The sequence below is a fragment of the Bubalus kerabau genome, chromosome 9 (genome assembly GCF_029407905.1).
Source record: "Bubalus kerabau isolate K-KA32 ecotype Philippines breed swamp buffalo chromosome 9, PCC_UOA_SB_1v2, whole genome shotgun sequence".
Lineage (NCBI taxonomy): Eukaryota > Metazoa > Chordata > Mammalia > Artiodactyla > Bovidae > Bubalus > Bubalus kerabau.
Genome location: NC_073632.1, coordinates 49,847,493 through 49,868,046, shown reverse-complemented (window position 1 = coordinate 49,868,046; position 20,554 = coordinate 49,847,493). Strand labels below are relative to the sequence as shown.

The window sequence follows — 20,554 nt, the reverse complement described above, 5'->3', positions numbered from 1 at the left end:
AGTACAGCCACTATGGAGAACAGCATGAAGATTCCTTTAAAAAGTGGAAATAGAACTGCCATATGAACCAGCAATCCCACTGCTGGGCATACACACCAAGGAAACCAGAATGGAAAGAGACAGGTGTACCCCAATGTTCATCACAGCACTGTTTATAATAGCCAGGACATGGAAGCAACCTAGATGTCCATCAGCAGATGAATGGATAAGAAAGCTGTGGTACATGTACACAATAGAATATTACTCAGCCATTAAAAAGAATGCATTTGAATTAGTTCTAATGAGGTGGATGAAACTGGAGCCTATTATACAGAGTGAAGTAAGTCAGAAAGAAAAACACCAGTACAGTATACTAATGCATATATATGGAAATTAGAAAGATGGTAATGATGACCCTATATGCGAGACAGCAAAAGAGACACAGATATAAAGAACAGTCTTTTGGACTCTGTGGGAGAAGGCGAGGGTGGGATGATTTGAGAGAATAGCATTGAAACATGTATATTATCATATGTGAAATAGATCGCCAGCCCAGGTTTGGTGCATGAGACAGGGTGCTCAGGGGTGGTGCACTGGGATAACCCTGAGGGATGGGATGGGGAAGGAGGTGGGAGGGGGGTTCAGGATGGGGAACACATGTACCCCCATGGCTGATTCATGTCAATGTATGGCAAAAACCACTACAATAATGTAAAGTAATTAGCCTCCAATTAAAATTAATTAATTAATTTAAAATATATATATACACTTTAAGGCTCCTGTGACTCAAATGAAAAACAACTCAATGGGAAAATGAGAAACATCATAAACAGGTATTTCACAAAAGAAAATAAAAGTGGCTAATAGCACAAGGACCTACTGTATGGCACAGGGAACTATGTTAAATATCTTGTAATAACTTGCAATAGAAAAGAATCAGAAATATATATATATATATGTGTTAAATCACTTTGTTGTACACTTGAAATTAACAATATTGTAAATCAACTGTACTTCAATTTTTTAAAAATAGATGGCCCACAGACACCTGAAAAATGTTCAGCCTTATTAGTAGTCAGAAAAATACAAATTAAAACTAGAGATAATTATCTGATATGAATAACAAAAATTTTAAATAAGTCAATAATAACTTGACCAGGATGGGAAGCAGGATCTTCCCTGGTGGTCCAGTGGTTTTGAATTCACCTGCCCGTGCAGGGGACATGGGTTGGATTCCTGGTCCAGGAAGATTCCACATGCCACAGGGCAACTAAGCCGGTGCATCACAGATACTGATGCCCGCATGCCTAGAGCCCATGATCCACAACAAGAGAAGCCACTGCAGCAAGAAGCCCACACACTGCAACAAAGAGTAGCCCCTGCTCCCCACAGCTAGAGGAAGCCTGAGAGCAGCTGTGAGGACACAGTACAGCCATAAACACATAACTGATTGTAAAAAGGACAGGGAGCAACAGTGACTCTTATCACCTCCTGCTGGGAATGTAAATTAATAGAATCATTTTAAGGGAAACAGTTTGAGTAGGTAATAAGGCTGAATAAGAAAGCACTTCTACTCCTGGGTTTATATACTAGAGAAACTCTAGCATATGTATATAGGAGGCATGCACAAGAGAGAATCTGAGAGATAAGAGACAGAGAAAGGGAAATGGAAGGGAAGAAGCCAAATGTCCATTCCTAGTGAGGAGCAAGTACCTGTGGCATGCTCACACAGTGGATTACTACATAACAATGAGAATGAAGAAACCATACTGTGTGAGTGTACAATTCATTTAATACCAAAACTAAACACAGTATTGGGAGAAAAATCACTGAAGACTATGTTATATGTTATTATATAATATACATACATTATTTAGAGATACATACATAAGTAGTAAAATTATGAAGAAAGCAAGCAACTGAGTAAAACACAATTCAAGGTGGTGATTATTTCTGGTGTGCTGGTAGGGAGAAGAGATGCAATCCAAGAAACACAAAGGAGTCTCCTTTCAGATACTACTGAGATTGTTTTTTCTACTGTGCTGCTAGGATAGAGCAGTCATTTTATTTCATTCTTTGGTGGAAGTCGCTCAGTCATGTCCAACTCTTTGTGACTCCATGGACTGTAGCCCAGCAGAGTCCTCTGTCTGTGGAATTCTCCAGGCAAGAATACTGGAGTGGATTGACATTCCCTTCTTCAGGGGATCTTCCCAATGCAGGGGTAGAACCTGGGTCTCCTGCGCTGCAGGTGGATTCTTTACCATCTGAGTATAGATATATTCATACAGTATTTTATATGTATGATACAGTCACAGTCAAATGTTAGATATATGTTAGGATCTTAGCTTCATTCTCTTATTGATTTAAATCTAGTCCATCCTTGGGTGAAGTGCTCCTTCATTTTGACTTATGACTATCATATTCTAGATCTGAAGCTGACCTTGAACCTGCTCTACCATTATCAGAAGTCAGGTTTCTGTCCTTTTCTGGCAACCTAAGCCTGGGGGTACCAAGACCATCATCCTTTCCAGCAGTGTTTGCTCAGCCAGTAAATGTAAGAGGAGAAAAAAAGAGTTTAATTATAATCAAATTTCCAGGAGATTCTTTCCTCTAATGATGTTTACATAAAGTGACTCCAAAATAATTCAAGAGAGTAATGTAGGCCTTGAAAGCTAACCAGAGTAAGTGATGGAAAGACTTGATGCCAGTATGTCACCCCTTTCAGGAGTGGACCTTATCAAAATCATTTAGTGTCCCCCTCTCAGAAGAACTTCATTGGTAAAATAAAAATGATAAGCAGTTGTGCTGGGTATTCTTAGAAGCTGTGGTCATAAGCTCTCTATTAATAGACAGTAGAGCCTGTCATCAGTTCTGTCTAAACCTACACATTGCTGTTAAATGATTCCTTTCAATGTGGAAGTTTTATCACTGACTCACACTTGTATTTTCATTTTTCATGCTAATAATGTGTTATCACAGTCTTTACACACTCACTCAACTTTTGCTGACATGGAAAAAGCAAAAGATCCTGTCAGTTATTTGATTGGAATTTGCAAAGGCATCAATAAACTAAAATCATACTGAGAACTGGTGGGGAAAAATGTTGATTTCCAAATGGGAATTCAAAATATACAGTGGAGTAACAGCTATTCTAGATTTCCACCAGAGATTAGCACATAAGGTACTACTGAAATTCAGAGTTGTGACATCTTTAGATAAATATTTGCCCTTAATTTTCACAGCCTCTGATTCTCAGAGCTCCCCTCTCACTGTGCCAGTAACCTAGCCTGATGTCTTTGGAGGGTTTCTGAACTAAAGCTTAGCCATTTAAGGCTTCAGTTAGCCAGACTCAGAGCACAAAAATGCCTGCAGGTTCAAGACAAGAAGCATTCCCCCACAAAATAAAAACATTGGGATATCATCTGTTAGCACATGCCAGCCCTTCACCCAATAAATGGCTTTCCTTACACCAGAACTTAGTCCTTCCTTCCTGTTGATTCACTTGGGAATCTGGTCCTCGAAGAAGAATGCACCAATCACTTGTATGCAACCACTGCCAACCAAGTTTAGGACTGTCAGAGAGGCTTCTGCACTCCTATTTTGAAAGGAAACAAGAAGAGATGAACTCCTAGTTCCTCCATAAGTGCTTTTCAGACGAGTGACAATATTAATCCTACAATTTGGTTTTCTTAAATTACTGCCACTTCTGGCACTACTATGTATCTATAAAGTAATTAGATATCTTTTCCCATATATTACATGGGCAAGTCCACCTCATAACTACATAGGGATGGTGAAGTCTTCCTTTGGGGACCCCATCCTGGTATCCTGTCTCCCTCATCTGCTCATTGATTTAGGAATCTGCCTTCCCAACTTGTGTGTAAACAGAGGGCAAACTCATTTTTGTCTTCCTTCTATCAGGACCACAGTAGTTGTTCAATCTGATGAATGGTCACGCGAGGTACCAAGGGGACGTTTCTTTTCCTTCCTCCTAAACCACTTGCCAATATTTCCGCCAACCTGGTGCATTCAACCCTCACAGGGTCCTTGCCGTCACCTCATCCACATTTTCTGAAGCTGCTAGGCCTTGAGCAGGAATCTAGCGTCCTGCCTGGAAGGTGGGTTCGGCCAGGAGGTGGCAGCGGAGGCGGGGACAGGGACGCGGCAGCCACACCCACGTCCCTTCCCACTCCGCGGCTCCCCCAAGCCCCTCTCCTTCCAGTCTCCCCCCACCCATTCCCCCCACCCTTGCAGCAAGACTGAGGCAAAGGAGCAAGAGGAGAATCTTGGCCGCGGCCCCCTCCCCCGCCTTATAAAAAAGAAATTGACTTTTGTTTGGAGTTTGTGAAAAGTGGGGCTCGGGGCCCAGTCAATGGGGCGCCCCGCGGTGCGGGCTGAGTGGAGCTAGCGCGAATCGCTCAGCCGCGGCCCCAATTAATCCGCCCTTTGTGCGGCCCGCCCGGCCGCCCCCGCCGCAGCAGCACCAGCGGCCCATTGTTCGGCCTCGCCGGGCCGCGGGATTTACCCTTTTCAAACAGCCGGTTTTGTCCACGGCAGTTCGAGCGGAAGTTTCTCACTGACAATTTGCCCCAAATAGATAGATTTGTCAGAAGCGACCTTCGGGAAGGAAGCAAAAAGCCACCGGCCTGAAGGTTGGGCCGAAGACTCGACGTCCCACCCGCGGTTACGCCGCCCTCGGCGCCCCTAGCCCGGCGGCCCGAAGCCCCTCGGGGCTCCCTGATCCCCGGCACCGGCTGAGCAAGACACTTCGAGGACTGATCTCCATTTACCCATCTGTAAAATGGAACAGCTTGGCGCTTGCAAGCCGTAAGTCCAGCGCTTTGGGTCAATTATCGCGTACAGCATTCATTTCCTCTCTCCCCTCTCACCACCTTTAAAAAAATCAAAAACTGTAAGAAAATAAGACCTTTCGACTTCAGGGACGACTTGAAACAGCCTTGAAGGTGGGTCTTGGTAACAAGTTCCGGATTGCGCACGTGTTGTTTCTCTTCTGCCCTCCTGCTCCTCCTTAACAAAGATGTCAACCGTGCTAAATCACAGGTGGTGCCTTTGTAAGACCGACTATTGTCCCCTCATAAGTTAAGATATAAAACGCTTTGTACTGAATGGGCCGTGATCTGGAGCTCTCAACTTGGGAGTCAGGCTGTTAGATTTTTTTTCCCACCCACCAGAGCCGCTCTTCCCCCAAATGACCTCACTTAATAAGCAAAATCTAAAGGTGGGGGGAACCCAACATGCTGTTGATGAAAAGAATAGTTACTGATTTCTTCACACTTAATGGCAAGTATGAGTCTTTTAAAATACCAAACAGTTCTGTGAATTTTAAGCAGAACTGAATTGTATTAATCAGTTGATGGTTTGTTCATTTTCTATCACTAGAGGAGAAATACAAAGGTTGGGACTCTACAGCTTCTATTTTTACTGTACTCAGGCAGTCTCTTTAGAAAATTTCCTGCTAGTTGCACATGAGAGAGAAAATTTTAAAATCTGTTTTTTGTTTATCCATCAGGTGAATACACACTTCAGCATCATACAGAGGAAACCCTAGGTGGTCTTTAACAAGATTTCAGTGGTTAAGAGCTACAATTTAGAGAAGATGACAATACATACACAGTGTCAATAGTATTTAAACAAACATCCCAGACAACAGAATAATGATTATTAACTATGATGCTTTGGGCTTCTGACTAATTTCCCCTGCCTGTCTGCAGCCAAACAGCTGCAGGATTTCCACACACACCCCCCTCCTTAAAACTGTTTATGTGCATCATTTTAAAAATTGCATTTAACAACCATATCCTTCAAACAGTCCTTCTGTGTGGAATGGTTTAGTAATAGTGACAAAGCCAGTAGCAAGAATGTCTTTCATGCTAAAAGGACTCTAACAGGAATCAACTCCTTCAAAAGATTTTACATCTCTTGAAATGTGGACCAGTGTCTGATGCTGTATGTTCTGGAACATGGGTTTACATGTCTAAATAAATAAAGCTCTTTAATCCTACTCAACATTTGCACAGTGTTTTCAAAAGTGATTAAATTGTACAACTATCCTGAAGTGTACACCCTCCTAGGGTTTGAAAATATTATAGAAATCAAAAGAAAAGGTAATCCAGTTGGCAAAAAAAAAGAAAAGGTAAGATTATTTTGTGTAATTCCTTTCTCACTTCCAGACAAATACTAAGTTTTAAAAATTACTTTAGTGATCAGGACATTAAAATTAATACATTCCTTGTATACCCCCAACATGCAACTCCAAACATAGTTGCTAATCCAACTAGAAAACATATTTAGGGATCCAAATATGTGCTATTATGAATACTTGAGTAATTATACATTATTTTAGCTAATCATAAATGTATAGATTAAAGTTGAATTACCTCCACTGTTCTCATTGTCGTTTAGCCTTTATTAAGCATCTCCTTGTACTAAAAGGTGGTCAAAATAGCCTTCAAAAAAGGCATCTAAATAGTTATATCTTATCTTTAGAGAGAGAAATATATGTTTAACATGGTACATGTGGGCATTTCAAATATCTCATTATTCAATATCCTCATCTGAAAAAAGACAGTAGATTTCAAATGTTTCATCTATTCCAAAATCATGTCAATTACACCTGAAATTTTAGAGCCTGGGAGAAATGTCTGCAGCCTACCTCCTGGGTTGTGCAGTGCTATACCTGAAAGGCCAAATCCTCCTCCTCTCAGCAGGCAATCATCTTATGCCCTGAAGCATGAGATCTGATTACCCCTATCATCATCTTAGCTTGCATAGATACAGATGTTATTAACGGCTGTAGTTTATCCAACCCCTTTTAAAAACGCAGCTGCAGCATTTGACTTGGGGACCTCCTGTGAATCCCACTGGTTGACTCTGTCTTGCACAAAACACGTGGGGTTGGGGGGAGGGAGACGAGAGGGGGAGGTTTGTTTTGTTTTGGAGGATTTTTTTTTTTTTTTTTTTTTTGATTCAGACTTCCCTAAATAGCCACTCGGCATCTTTGTAAGTGATGTGAATTCTGAAATTACTTACTAGAATAGGGGGACAACAGAGTACTGTGTGAACTAGATCATTTAGAAACAAAGCCTACTAGAATGTAAGCTTTTCACTGCATTGTCAGAGATGGATATGTGGTCCTGATACACTTATTGACTGAATAAAGAATCGAATCTCTAGTTTATTCTCAAATACATTAGTGACATTTAACCCAGGCTATCCCATTTTACATAACAATTGTTTCTACTAGTGTAATCTGGATAAAGCAGGTTCTCAACCTGCTGTGGAGGGAGTAGAGAGGTGTTTTTAAAATCTGAAAGGCTCAGACTGACAGTCCACACTGATCAAATTCAGTGATTAATTGTTCAGTCTAATCATTGACCTTTTTCTCTGCATCTACAATTAGTGTCTCTACGTAGTTCCTCTTGTAGCCTACATCATCCCCTCTGCAGAATAAAAAGAGACCTCATATGTCTTCTATCCATTTGGACAAGTAAATTTTAAGTACTTACAGAGGGAGAGTTTGAAGAAAAATCTGTTAAGTGGAAGAGTCTGAAGTTCCAGAAATACTGAACTATTGCTTCAAGATGCACAAAACACTTTTCTTAATTCTGATTACTTCTCTTGTGAGTAAAATTGCCTTAATTGGAGCTTCTAGAAGCCCTCCTGGGAAATGAGAGGTAGCTCAGTGCAATGGAATTAATATTTCAAAGAGCATTAGACTCAGCAAGAAGAAATCTGGGTTCTGTGATTGGCCTTTGTCTCTAGAAGAGTGACTTAGGACAAGCTTTGTCTCTAAGGGTCTCAGTTTTCTCATCTGTAAAATGATGAAATTGGATGAGTACTGATCTCCAAGGTTGCCTCTAACTTGTATGCTCTATAATTCTGGGCTAAATGGAAGCCAAGTTGAACTGTGCAATTCACAGGAAATTAAGAGGTTGAAGGAGGCTTGGTGGCCAGTCCTTCCCTGGATGTAGTCTTCTTTCTTGTTTCTCTAGTCATGACTTTGTTTTAGAAGATAAAAAATTACCTCTTTCCAAGGTTTGGAGTCTAGAGGACCTGTCCCTACTCCCTATCCTCCCCATTGCTGGGGCAAAGCAAAAGCAAGTCCCTCACCCAGTCTCAGCTTTCTTCGTGAGTACCATCAGTCAGGACCACTATTTCAGCCCACATTTATCAAGCAGTGGTATGTGCCAGAGTGGTAGGGCTGGCAACTGAAAATGACTCAGACAGTTGGCTTCATGGAGCTCCCTGTCTAGTTGGAAAGCTGGGTGTCTCTTACATGTCCTCTGAACTTTTTGCTCTGGCGACTAGGAGCAAAGAAACAGACATAAAAAAGAGGCAGCTTTTTCTCTGTTGATCTATCTGGGGAACACCAGTTTCTTTTTCTTTTGTTCCTAGTAACATCTCTGGTTGTTTCTGTTTTACATACATTTCAGGTGTGTCATCTTATAGGGAGGGATACTAGGTCTTAAAGCAATTTGACATGAGAGCCATAATAAATTTTTTCTGCAACAAGGCAGGATACAAACAACTAAAATATTATATGTAGGAAATAAAAGTAAAATATGGGAGAAAGATGTTTCCATTTGCTTTTTCTTGGGGCAAGATGAATATAAAAGTGCAGTGAGACTCTAGAAGCTTCTAATCCTCAGCCTGCCCCTAAACTTGAATTTTTTCTGCTGATGTGACCCTAAGAGAATGTGTGAATAAATGTAGAGACACAATTTGTTATTTGTTAAGAAAAAAAATGAGCGCATCACACAGGGCATTGTCTTACTGTTGCTGCTGTTAGCACCAATACTAGATTGTGTGAAAGAGGCATGGGTGCAGGGGTGCTGTTAGTGAGAAGTAACAGACAGTTAGCTAACAGAGTTCTAGAAAATGTCAAGGAAAAACTCTACAACTCAACACCAGTTGAGTCTAGAGCACCTGGGTGTCTTTTCTGGATTATTCTCAGGTTTATGAGTAGAGTTACCTAATAGGAGCCAAACAACTTGTAGAGAGCTCCACAACAGACTCAGGAGCAAGCCTGACGAGATTCACTTACTGAGCCCTCACTGAGTACCTGCTTTGTACTGGACACTCTGCTCCATGACCTACCTTTTCTCCAACTCCCCATCCACTTAGGAAGCAATAACCAACTGTAGGTTGAATTATGACCTGGAAACAAATGAAATCAACTCTCCCTTTCATGTAAACAAATAAAACGTGTCAGAGTGTCTTTTAGAAACTGAACATCAAACCTCAGTCAACCTTAACTGGTAGATTTTTGCCAGATGTTTTCTGGTCTGGGTATTTCTCAACTCTGCTTGTCCATGAGGTGAGGGGAATTTTAAAGGACTGGATCTCTAGAGGTAGGATAACCTCTGAGAGGGGGCTGATCACTGATTGGGGAGGGGAGTCTGTTCCACACCAACTTTAGGTCTGCTTGCTGATGGGAAAGCTTTTCCTTTCTTCTTTACTCTTTTAATTTAGCATATTGGAAGAGACAGTTAATGGAGAAAATGGTACCGTTTTTTGGGGAAGCTAAGTGAATGGAGATCTAGGGGTCAGGCCCAGATAATCTGATGCTAGAGGGGTGTCCTGCACCCCTGCACCTCTCATGCAATCTAGTTCACAGGACTCTACTTCTCCCCTTCTTTTGTTGTTCTAAAACGTTTTTAAAACTAAGTATAGTTGATTTACAATACTTCAGGTGTATAGCAAAGTGATTCAGCTGTATATCTGACATTTTTTCAGATTCGTTTCCATTACAGATTACTATAAGATTATTGAATACAGTTCCCCGTGCTATACAGTAGGTCCTTGTTGATTATCTGTTTTATATATAGTAGCATGTATCTATTAATCCCAAATTCCTAATTTATCCCTCTCCCTAAGTTTGTTTCCTATGTCTTTGAGTCTGTTTTTCTGCTTCCCTGTTTAAATGGTGAGAAGGAGGATTAGTAGGAGAGTGAGCTTTGGTAGAAGACATTTTTCAGAGGCAGTAGGTTCCCCTGGGGAGAAGGCAATAGCACCCCACTCCAGCACTCTTGCCTGGAAAATCCCATAGACGGAGGAGCCTGGTAGGCTGCAGTCCATGGGGTCGCTAAGAGTCGGACATGACTGAGCGACTTCACTTTCATTTTTCACCTTCATGCATTGGAGAAGGAAATGGCAACCCACTCCAGTGTTCTCGCCTGGAGAATCCCAGGGATGGCAGAGGCTGGTGGGCTGCCGTCTATGGGGTCGCACAGAGTCGGACACGACTGAAGCGACTTAGCAGCAGCAGCAGCAGCAGATTCCCCTGACTCATAACCAGTTTTCCAAGGGGCATTGACAGCCTACCAACTCCACACTGATTTAGGGTCCCTTGGATATTTTTCCAGAATGTCCTGTATTTTCCTCCAGTCCAAAGCACTTATCACCTTTTATGAGTCTGCTCTCCCTGTGACTTCTTGAAAAAGAGGTCATGTCATTAATCTCTGGCACATAGTGGGTGCTCAGTGTTTGATGAATGGGGTAGATTGCTGGATGGCGAGAGAGACCCCTAGATTCCATCATCCTTCTCACGGTCGGTCTTATTTCTTATCTCCTGGACAAAAATGTAACCCTGTAATAAAAGATGTCTTCCCTGTGTTTTTTGCTTCCCTTTTGTTGAGAACCCCATTCTCACAAAAGGATAGAGGAAGTTAGAGACTATGTTTGGACCTGGTCAGAAATGCTTCAGAACCTCTGGGGTATGACCACCCCTTTCCAAGCCAACTTTATAAACCTGTCCTTACAGTTAATATCTTGTCTGTGTTAAAAGGTATTTCTGATACATGGCATTTGCCCTTTATCAATCACTTCTCATTGTAGACTCAGAAAAAAATCTTTGAAAGTTAATGTTGAACAGGACTTAATCATTTTACAGATAATTACCTGGAGCCCAGAGAGGTCTAGTCACTTGCCCAAGTTTACACAGCTTGTTGGGACAGAGCCTGAACACCCCCTCAACCTCCCCTCCCACCCCCACCCCCATCGGCCACCCTCTCCGGGCTCCCAGTGATTAGCCTTGCTGTGTCTCCAGCTACTTCTTGGGAAGTCTGCAATCAACTTCCACCTTCATTCATGTGCCCAATGTTTCCGCAGCACATAATAGGAATCAGGCAGCGTACCCGAGCCCACGGACACGAAGATGAAAAGTAACAGTCCCTACCTTGCAGAGTCTTTCTTCTCTGAGGTCCAACCTCAAGAATTCCAAGTTTATGCACCTTAGATCCGAGGTCCCTGTGTCCTGCAGCAGCTTCCAGTGAGCAGAAGCCAGAGAACACTTGGGTGCCAGGCTCCTCCTGGACCTAGTGGGCAATGGGGCCCTAGCCCCTCCTGCCTACCCTGGATCTTGTAGCTGCCATTGCCACCGAACCAATCATGCCAGAAAGTCATCATGATGATTTCAGAACTGCATTGTGATTTATGCAAAGCGCGCAGATAATTACAGCCAGGCGCACAGAACACAGGACGAATATGCTGTGGGTGTGTGCGAGCGTTGTGTCTTTTGCCAGAGCTGGATGGTGTGTGTGTGTTTCTATTTAGTGGAATTCTTTACACCCTGTGAATCGAAACCAGTGTCAGGAGACAGACGGGACATTCCCGTTTTGACTTTGAGACAATTGGTGAGTATTTTCCACAAGTTTAGTTGCCTACAACTGAGCCAGTAGGGCGAGTGTCTGGAGTAGGGAAATCAGTCTTTAGACCCTCTACCACAGTCCTCCTACCTCCAAGCCTCCACACCTGCAAAGCGACGTTCAGGTCTCCGGGTCACAGACTACTAAACTTCTACCTTGAAGACGGGCAGGGCCGAATCTTCCACGCCGGCCTTCATCTTTGCCCGAAATAGTTTGGACTCTTTAAAGTTCTTCAGCTTTAACTAAGTTCCCCTCTTTGCAACCACATGGCAGGTATTTTGGTGGTGATGGCGCTTGTGGTAGCGGTGGCGGCAAGTGTATTTCTGAAAGTCATAGTCCCAGTGTCCAAAATAGAGCCTGGGATAGTAACTGCGTTTCTGAAACGCCGCCGGGAAATCATTTCTTTTTCTAGGCGCGGAGTTTGAGTTTGTACTACTCGGGCAGGGCCAGCTGAGCACAAGTCTGCCCAACTTGATTGTCAAAAATGTTGACTTACTGTCCTGTCTCCTAAAACACCCTCAGGAGTATGGTTTTGTATCTCATTTCCCTGATCTTCCACTTCGAAAAACAGAGGAGGTATAATTCTTGCTCTTTCTGGGGATCCCCAGACCCGGGTCCTGCTTGCTGCGCAGCACTAGCACCGCGAGGCGTACACGGGCGGGGGCTCCAGGCCCAGCCCAGGCCTCTGCGGAAAGTTGCGGTCACGTGCTGTGGCAGCAAACAGGGGCGCACAGCCAGCGCCCCTGAGCCTCCGGGGCCGAGGAACTGCTGCTCTCTCCAGAGGCCGGGGGCGGGGCGGGGAAGGGAGGAGAGGACGGGACGCAAACACTCACTTGCACACACATACTCAGATCGAAAGCCTGGAGAAAGTGGGATCCGGAGCGGGCGGATAGAATTGCGGAGTGCTAGTATCTGTTCACCTCCCCCAGAGCGTGCGCTGAGATGAGAGCCAGAGAGCAGGAGGTGTGACCCTTGACCTTCGGCCAAGCCCACGCCAGGAGGTGAAGCTGGCAAACTCTTGTTCGACAAGTTCAAGCTGCTGGGAGAGCTTAAATAAGAATTAATCTCTTAGAGCTCGGGGATCACTCTCTAGGCGTGCGCTCTCCCGGCGCAGAACAGGAACCAGGGCAAGAGCGAGCACAAGAATCGCGGGAAGGCAGGCAGGAGGAGTGGGGGACTAAGCCGGGGGAGGGAGCTCTCCAGAATCCCCGAACCCTGAGGGGAGGGGCCGGCCAGCGAAGTCCACTGGGGACTAGCTGAGGGAGGGAAGCAGCTCTACCCTCCCGCCGTGCAAATGCAGAAATAATGGAGGCGAAATAGCTTCACCCTGCTCGGGATGGGCTTTACTTCTGCAAGCCGGCAGCACCCTCCCGGCGGCTGGTGCCCAAATAGACAACGCGAAGGCCACGGGAACTCGGAGCCTCCAGCAAACCCCATCCCAGGCCCCAAGTCCGCACACAGCGTCCTCGCAGATAACTTTCCGTAGATAGTTGCAAAATGAATAATTACTCACCTCGGACCAGATCCAAGTTTTACCCAACAGAAGGGGCACGGGACCAAGAATGAACCAACTCACATGCCCATATCCGGCGTGCATAATCACACACAAACACACAGCCACCCAGTTCTTCCACGAATCTGTCTGGCCCTCTGGAGAGAAGGAGGAAAGCGTTTTGAGAAAGCTCCGGCTCCCCTCCCCTTCCCCCTTGCCATGAATATAATAATAATTCATTTTTTACTACAAGAGCAGCACCATCTTCACCGACGCACCCGCACAGAGCCACACTTCCATATTCACACTTAACTCCTCAGCTCCGAGAGCGCCTGCATTTTCTTTGGGAGCCGCTTGGAGGTTCATTAATATCATTAGCATTTAACCCCCTCCCTCTTTCCATCCCCTCCCCGCACATGGCTGACGTCAGACCCCGCCAGGAGTTGGGGGAAAAGCTAAGTGGGCCAGGGACGCCCTATTCCCCTCCCCGCGGCTGCCTGTCAGAGCGCTTCTGGAGATATTACAGGGGACCCAGTCCGCAGCGACAGGCACAAAGTCACGGGGTAATGAACTTCGGGGACCCTCTGACGCTGCGTGCTCGGCTCTCCCCTGATACCGGGAGCTGGCCGCCTTTTCCCTCGGAAGACTTCCCAGCAATCTAGTTTTCCCACTCCGCGCTCGGATTTGGGCAGCGCGGAGCCCATCTGCCTGAGACTGCGGTTGTGCGTTTCCCTTCTTTCTGTAAAAGAGCAGCGGTCTGTAGCGATCTGCCCACACTCTGCATATGCCTAATATAGAGGGAGAAATTGAAGACTGAGAGACAGGAACGGTGAAAGAGAGGGGTTTGCCCTTTTTTTGCTCCGTAGAAAGACCATTTTCGTGTCTCCATCTCTGTTCTTCAATACCCCTCTCTTGCCTGTCCTCCCTTCTCCCTCGATCTGCCTGTCCGTCTATCCATTTGTCCGTACATGCGCGTGTTCATACCAAGCAACATTCCCAGCGGCTGCGGTTTTGCAAGAGACGGGAAGAAACTTAAGGATGCTTAAATTTTCACTGTGGAACGAATTCTGAGCGCCCAGAGAGCAGCGCAGCGCGCAACCGACACCCACCTGTCCGGCCCCGGAGCCTCCCAGGCTGGAGGGCGGCTGGAGAGCGGCGGCGCCCGGCGGCGAAGCGGGCGTTGCAGGCCGGGACTCGGGCAGCGCCCACCAACCGCTCCGCCCCGGGACCGCCAGCATGAGCAAGCCGGCCGGATCAACAAGTGGGTACCTATCGGGCCGCAGCGGGGCTCCGGCGCGCAGGCTGGGGCGGGCGCGCGGGGTGGCCGGGGAGGTCCAGCCCGGCTCTCCGAGGCTCCGAGCCCGGGAGAGGGATTCCAGAGGTGTGTGTGCGCTTTGGCCCAGCTCCCTGTATACTATGAGTCAGTGCCTTTCGTGGTGAGGGATGAACAATTTCGTTACCTCTGAATTGCTTGACCCCCTCACCCCCACCCCCCACTTCTCTCTGGTATGGTGGGAAGGTTGCGACCCAGGCAGCCCACCAGTCCCTCTCGAGTTGCCTCCACTTAGCAGCCAGGTGGGAAGTTGGGGGTGTAGGGGGAGTCGGCGGGGGCGGGAACTAGGCCGCAGCCCCAGGCGGCAGCACAATAACACGCTCACTCAAAACTCCGAGCTCCAGAGCGCAAAAGCAACTCTGCGCAAAGCGGATTTTGAATGGAATGCTTTGCACCCCGTTTCTAGCTATTTCAAATAATCCTGTAAATTGGGAAGCAGAAACAATTTAAAAGTCACATTTTCCTTAATCCTAAATCCGCGTAGGTCATAACTGGGGAATTTAAAGTATGGCGAACCGCTCTAGCAAGGCGAGGACCAAATCCCTAATCCCAAGGACTTTTCGAGCGGGAGTTCGGCAGAGGCAGGAAGAGTGCGGCCTGTTCCCTTCGCGCGCTTCTCTCCTTCCTTAAACTTGCTTAGCTGGAGGCTCTCCCTTGGGATACCAAGTCGCCGCCGATCTCTAATCGCCCCTAGACGCTCAAGTGCAGGGCTGAGTGTATGTACAAGGGTTTTTGCGTCCACTGTGTTTGCGGAACCCGAGAATGCGCAGGGCAGAGCAGGCGCTGGGCCGGCGCGGCCGCAATGCTGGATCTCTGTGGGGGCGTTTCAGTTCCCGCCATCCGGTTGCCTGGCGCTGCGGTTTTCAGGGCCCCACGGCTGGAGGTGGCCGCTGCCGAAGTCCCCACATCCCGAAGTGCTCTCGCCGCCCTTGGTTTTCGCTTATAGCATTTATGGCGCTTGTGATTTCCTCAAACACTCCCTCCCCTCACTCTCCCTTATTGTCCCGAGTCTTTTAAAGTTGGGAGAGTCCGAGATACTTCTGAGGACTGATAATGAAGTCCCACTTGAGTGGGATGCAGTTCTTCCCCGCCCTCTCAAGAAGTGAGTTGTGTTTTCACTTTGTCCGTTTGTTTTGGTTTTGGGCGCTGCCATTTTAAAGATTAAAGTGAACGTGAACTAAAAGAAAAAAATGAGAAATGTTTGGAACTAAGGCAGAGAGAGGAGAGAAGGGATCTTAGATGCCGCCGGAATCAGAGTCGACCCTGGTGGAGGACTGACGTTTCCAGTTTGCCTCGGGCCTACCTGACCCTGGCTGTCCGAATCTCTGAGAAAGGAGGCGAACTCGCATATTTTTTGTGTGGCCCATGTTCTGGCGTGTGACTGTCCTTCCCAGGAGGCTCAGGAGGAAAGCTTTCCTGGTGCATTCCGAGCCTCCATTGCAAAAACCGAAGCCGACAGTCCTAGGCAGGCCTCGGTGTGCTTGATTGCCCTGTGACAGGCCCTTCGGTGTGCTTGCTTGCCCTGTGACAGGCCCTTGGCTCTTTCCCTGGAAGTAAGGCGCCTTGCCCACTTAGGGTGCAGGGTCGCCGGGGTTGAGGGGCCTTGAAAAGTGAGGCCTCGAAAGTGAGAGAAGGGGCGGGCGCGAACTGGGTTCGCTGGGGACCGCGCCCGCGTGCAGCAGATGGCCTAGGATGCAGGCGGACCCTTCGGACTTTTAGGGGAAAAGGCAGAGGGCCACTGGGGAAACTTTGGAGTTTTCCAGCTTCCCAAGAGCCTAAGCTGGGCCTCCTAAACCTCGAGGCCGACACTGGTCCGGACGTCTCCGCAGAGGTTTCTCAGGGCCGCAGGACAGCAGCCCCCGCCCGCGGCGCCGCGGCATGCAGGCCTTCTCCAGACCGGTGGCGGCAGCCAGACCAAGGCTTGCAGCCCTCGAGCCCCGGGAGCGAGGAGGTCGGTTCGCAGCGGGCGAGGTCAGACCCGAGCCAGGCTGCGAGGTCTGCAACCCCAGCCTCGCTCGGATTCTCACAGCTGGAGAGCAGAGCGATGTCACCCGGGAGCCCCGCCTGGGTGGTAACAAGACCCCGGCCAGTCACCCCTGCAGCCCAGACTAACTTCTTTCAACAGCCTCTGATGGTAATTACAGTAATCGAAGCTGCCATATATCTTTAGGCAATTATGACACACAAAAAGCCCCGAGGGGACCCCCTGGCGAGGGAAGTTAAGAACGGTTTTCCAGCCTCAGGAAACTCCCGCCTGCCTCACGTCGGAGCTCGCTCGACTTGCTAAATGAGAGGAGCTTTGCAACGGGGTTAACCAGCTTGTCTCGTGACCCAAGTCACCTTAACGTGGCTGGGTGGCGGAGTCTGAGGCGCACACCCGCTCTGCCTCGGAATTTTCTCGTCCTCCCTCCTGTGCTCCGCCCCAGACTGGTGGGCCGGCTTCTGCTGTGCCCCGGGAGCCGCGGCCTGGAGGTCTGCGCAGGGACAGGGCCGACCTGGCGCGCCGGCTGGCCCCGGGGGCAGAGGAGCGAGGAGCCCCGCCCCCGGAGGCCGAAGGTGTGGCCCGCACCTCTGGTCCTTCCTCCAACGCATCGGGGTTCTCCAGAGATGCGTCCCTGGCCTCCTTTTTGGATGGGAAGCGGGAAAGAGAACCCTCACCGCGGCTCCTCCCTCGCGCTTATCTTGGCATCATCAAAAGTGCCGCCGGGAAGAGGAGGGTAGAGAGGGTGATAAGATGACTGGACCCCCAAATACGGACCCCAGCTCAGCCAGAGGCAGCGTGTTGTGCAGAGGAGTATGGCTGCAAAAATGGAGACCAAGTTTACTGCTTTCCAGAGTGAGGGCGGCTGCTGGGCGGCTGTTGAGTTCCCTTGGGCGCAGTGACAGGCCCGAAGGGGTGAGGGACAAGACCCGAGGTGACCTCCCCTGGCTCTCTCCAACTCCCTCCCCCCCCTCCCCCCGGCACAACCTCTCCTCCCACCCTGTGGGAGAGGGGGCGCCGAGGCGGTGGTCACCGCGCCGCGCGCCTCCCCCGCCGGCCTTTGTCGCCATCCGAATTCCCATGCTACTCTTTTTGACGGGTCACTGGTGGCTCTATAGGCAGGTGCTATGGCGGGGTTGTAATTGCCCAGGCCGAGCCTGGTGGTTACCAAACCCCCCTCCCCAACCCTGCCGCCCGCGTTCTCCCCGCCCCCACCCCCTGCAGCTCCTCCAAGGCCGCGCTCGGAGGTGCTCGCCCACTGGACGCCTTGGAATCCACTAGCAAGTTTCCACCCTGAGGCCTCGTGTCTTCCCCGCACTGCGCCCACGCTTCCCTTACTCCCCTGGCCCAGTTGTCCTCGCCCTCGCCTCCCATCACCCCAGTGGTCCCCAACCGGAGTGCTCCCGGTACCAGCTGCCAGCTTCACCCAGACCAAGCTGGAGGCCGCCCGGGCCCAGACTAGAGGCCTTCAAAGCGGTAGCAAAGGAAAAATTAAATGTAAAGAAGTTAATTATTAAGTAGTATTGTTGACTATCACCATCATCATTATCAGAGTATTAATTAAGTTAACCTTTTATTTACTCCTTTTGTTTGTGGGAGGAAGGATTTCTAAGTCTCTATGAACCGTTTCAGTCTTGCTGGACCCTTGAGCCCTATGGAAATATAGTCCCTTTCCTTCTGAGTTTTTGAAATTTACCCTCTCTAGAACAGTCCTCGGGGCTCCGCGGTCATCCTAGACTTGAGGGGATTCCAAGAAGATTTCCCTTGAGTCAAGCGACTGTCAAGGCCATTGGGGCTGGAGGGCAGTTAAGAGAAACCAGTCAGATGGCTTTTAAAAATCAGCCTCAGACAGCGGTGAAAAAGCGGGAGTAAGGGACCCCGTGCAGGATCTAGTGTGAGGAGATAGGACTTCAAGTAGGAAGACCCTGGGGAGTGGAGTGGGTGCTGTCCACCCTAACTTGCCAGGAAATCAACATACTTACAACACTCTCCCCCTACTTGCCTAGCTCGGTACTAGTTACTTTGAGGAGAAAAAAAAAAATTTTTTTTCCTGAAAGAAATTGTCAATAGCGATCCATCAAGCATTATTTAAATAGGTAAAGTGAAAGTTGGGCAATTACCACTACCCTTATTATCATTAATAATCCTAGTATTAGCATTACAATAATAATCCTAATAATAACCACCGCCCGGCAGCTCAGCGAAACCTCGATTGCCTTCCAGCTGCCATCCCTGGTTCCAGCCGTGTTTGTTTTTCTTCTTTTCCCTTTTACATTTCAAGTTTGTCTCCTCGCGCGCTCACTAACAACTTTCTCTGTTAAATGCAAGAGCAAGGGAGGGAGGCGGCCAAACTTTCCGCGGAGCAGAAAGGCAGCAGCGGGCCGTGCTGCCGCCCCGGCCTGCTGTAATCTTTTATTCCAAAATGGGTCTCGGCGATTAGAGGAGACCCAAATACATGTAGCGGTGCATGAATAATGCTCATTGTAGGAAACTGACACTTGCTCAAGGAAAAAAAGTTTGGCTATAAAATCACTTCATTATTTGCTTTTACCGCAGCTTCGGTGCTAATCCCTTCGGAGGTCAGATTGCTTAGCATCTCTCTCTCCCTCTCCCCTTTCCTCCTTCTTCTCCGCCCTCCTCTCTCTCTCACCCCTTCCACACACACCCCCACCCCTTCCTTGTCTTTCCTGCGATTTCAGGCCGTATTTTAGATATTCCCTGTAAAGTGTGTGGCGACCGAAGCTCGGGGAAACACTACGGGGTCTACGCCTGCGACGGCTGCTCGGGGTTTTTCAAACGAAGTATCCGAAGGAATAGGACGTATGTCTGCAAATCTGGAAACCAGGTACCTTAGCAGAGCTGAGCTGCCCGGCTCCCCTCTGCCACCTCCCCTTCCTTTGTTTGTGCCAAGGCCTCCTCTGAGTTTCCAAACTGCTAGGGAGAGACCAGGCCCTGACCACTCCTGCCCTCTCCCCTCCTTCCTGCCTCAACTCTCAGTGGCGCTTCTGCTTGGGAAAGGTGGGAAGAGGTAAGGGAAGAGAGCTGAGTTTGAAGGAGGAAAGCTGAAATCCCAGGGCCTCTTTATGTCCTCTGTCAATCCTCTACCCCGCCCTTTTTTTCTAAATCCTCTGACACATTCCTATACTGGATAAGGCCCATACTCTGACTATAATGCCAGCCCAGGGGATCTAAGGAAATTTAGAATCTAAACCACAAGTGCAGGCAGGTGAAAGGGCTGTTTTATGTTGCCTGCCACCCCACCGTCATTTTTAGCAGCACCCAAGCTCAATGCTGTGACCTGGGTCTCAGGGCAGAAGTGAATCACACAGGGCATCTCAGTCAAGGTTGAGATGCAAAGTGAGTGTTGGCCAGTTGGGACAGACAGGATGTGCTGAATGAAGGACTGTGCCCTTTCAGTTTCAGAGAAGCAGGGCTGCTTGGCAGTGGGCAGTGGGCCTTCAGCACCCTCGTAAAGTTAGTTGAGCCTTGTCAGAAAAGGACAGAGCGAGCAAGAAGAGAAGGTGCCCAAGGAAGGAGTAACTGGCGGCCTTCCCATGGTTCCCATATCTTCTCCTTCTCTGCTTAGAAGGGGTGCCTGGTTGATTCTGTTTTGGTCTTGAGCAGGAACTGTCTCAAAGAGACATAGGAGTAGGGGCATGGGCTAAGTGTGAGCTAAAACTCCCAGAAAGAGTGAGCAGATCCCTCCCCCTGACTCAGTTTCCAGCTCAGAAGATCAGCCTTTTGGTCCCACACTTTCTTGGCCTTCTCCTTGGCCAGGCATACAGATCCTAAGTATAGAATGACCATCTCCACTCCCAAGAAGATCCTGGAGAGTGCAGTGGTCAGAAGTCATCCTTTGGTTACCAAAATGGTAAAAACATTTTCACTAATTAGTATATGTATTAATGTCTATGATATACTTACACATATATTGCTTGCTGCTAGTGAATTCTTTATCTTTTTCTGAAAGCTAAGTCTGCTCATGCCAAGTTCTGATAGATTTGGATTATCAACAGAAACAAGAACAAGAAGATACTGCATTTGGATAAGTTATTTTGAACTCTCCAGCCCTATTACCTGTTTAATTAAGTCCATAATTCTGT

At 47.9% G+C, this 20,554-nt stretch overlaps 1 protein-coding gene and 1 long non-coding RNA gene across 3 annotated transcripts in view; one reads left to right on the top strand and one right to left on the bottom strand.

The window, feature by feature from the left end:
* Positions 1-1,786: 1,786 nt before the first annotated feature.
* Positions 1,787-13,238, bottom strand: LOC129660012 (uncharacterized). The gene is made up of 5 exons (XR_008718305.1): positions 13,159-13,238; positions 4,907-5,007; positions 4,505-4,596; positions 3,448-3,574; positions 1,787-2,243 (listed from the first exon to the last, which is right to left on the bottom strand). It is a non-coding gene; the product is annotated as an uncharacterized LOC129660012 (long non-coding RNA).
* Positions 13,239-14,352: 1,114 nt separating this feature from the next.
* NR2E1 (nuclear receptor subfamily 2 group E member 1) overlaps positions 14,353-20,554 on the top strand; it is a 48,657-nt gene continuing 42,455 nt past the window's right edge. For both annotated transcript variants that reach the window (XM_055535273.1, XM_055535272.1), the window contains exons 1-2: positions 14,353-14,398; positions 19,151-19,296. In XM_055535273.1, the coding sequence (XP_055391248.1) occupies positions 14,374-14,398; positions 19,151-19,296 (171 nt within the window). In that variant the 5' untranslated portion in view covers positions 14,353-14,373. The remainder of the gene's footprint in view (positions 14,399-19,150; positions 19,297-20,554) is intronic.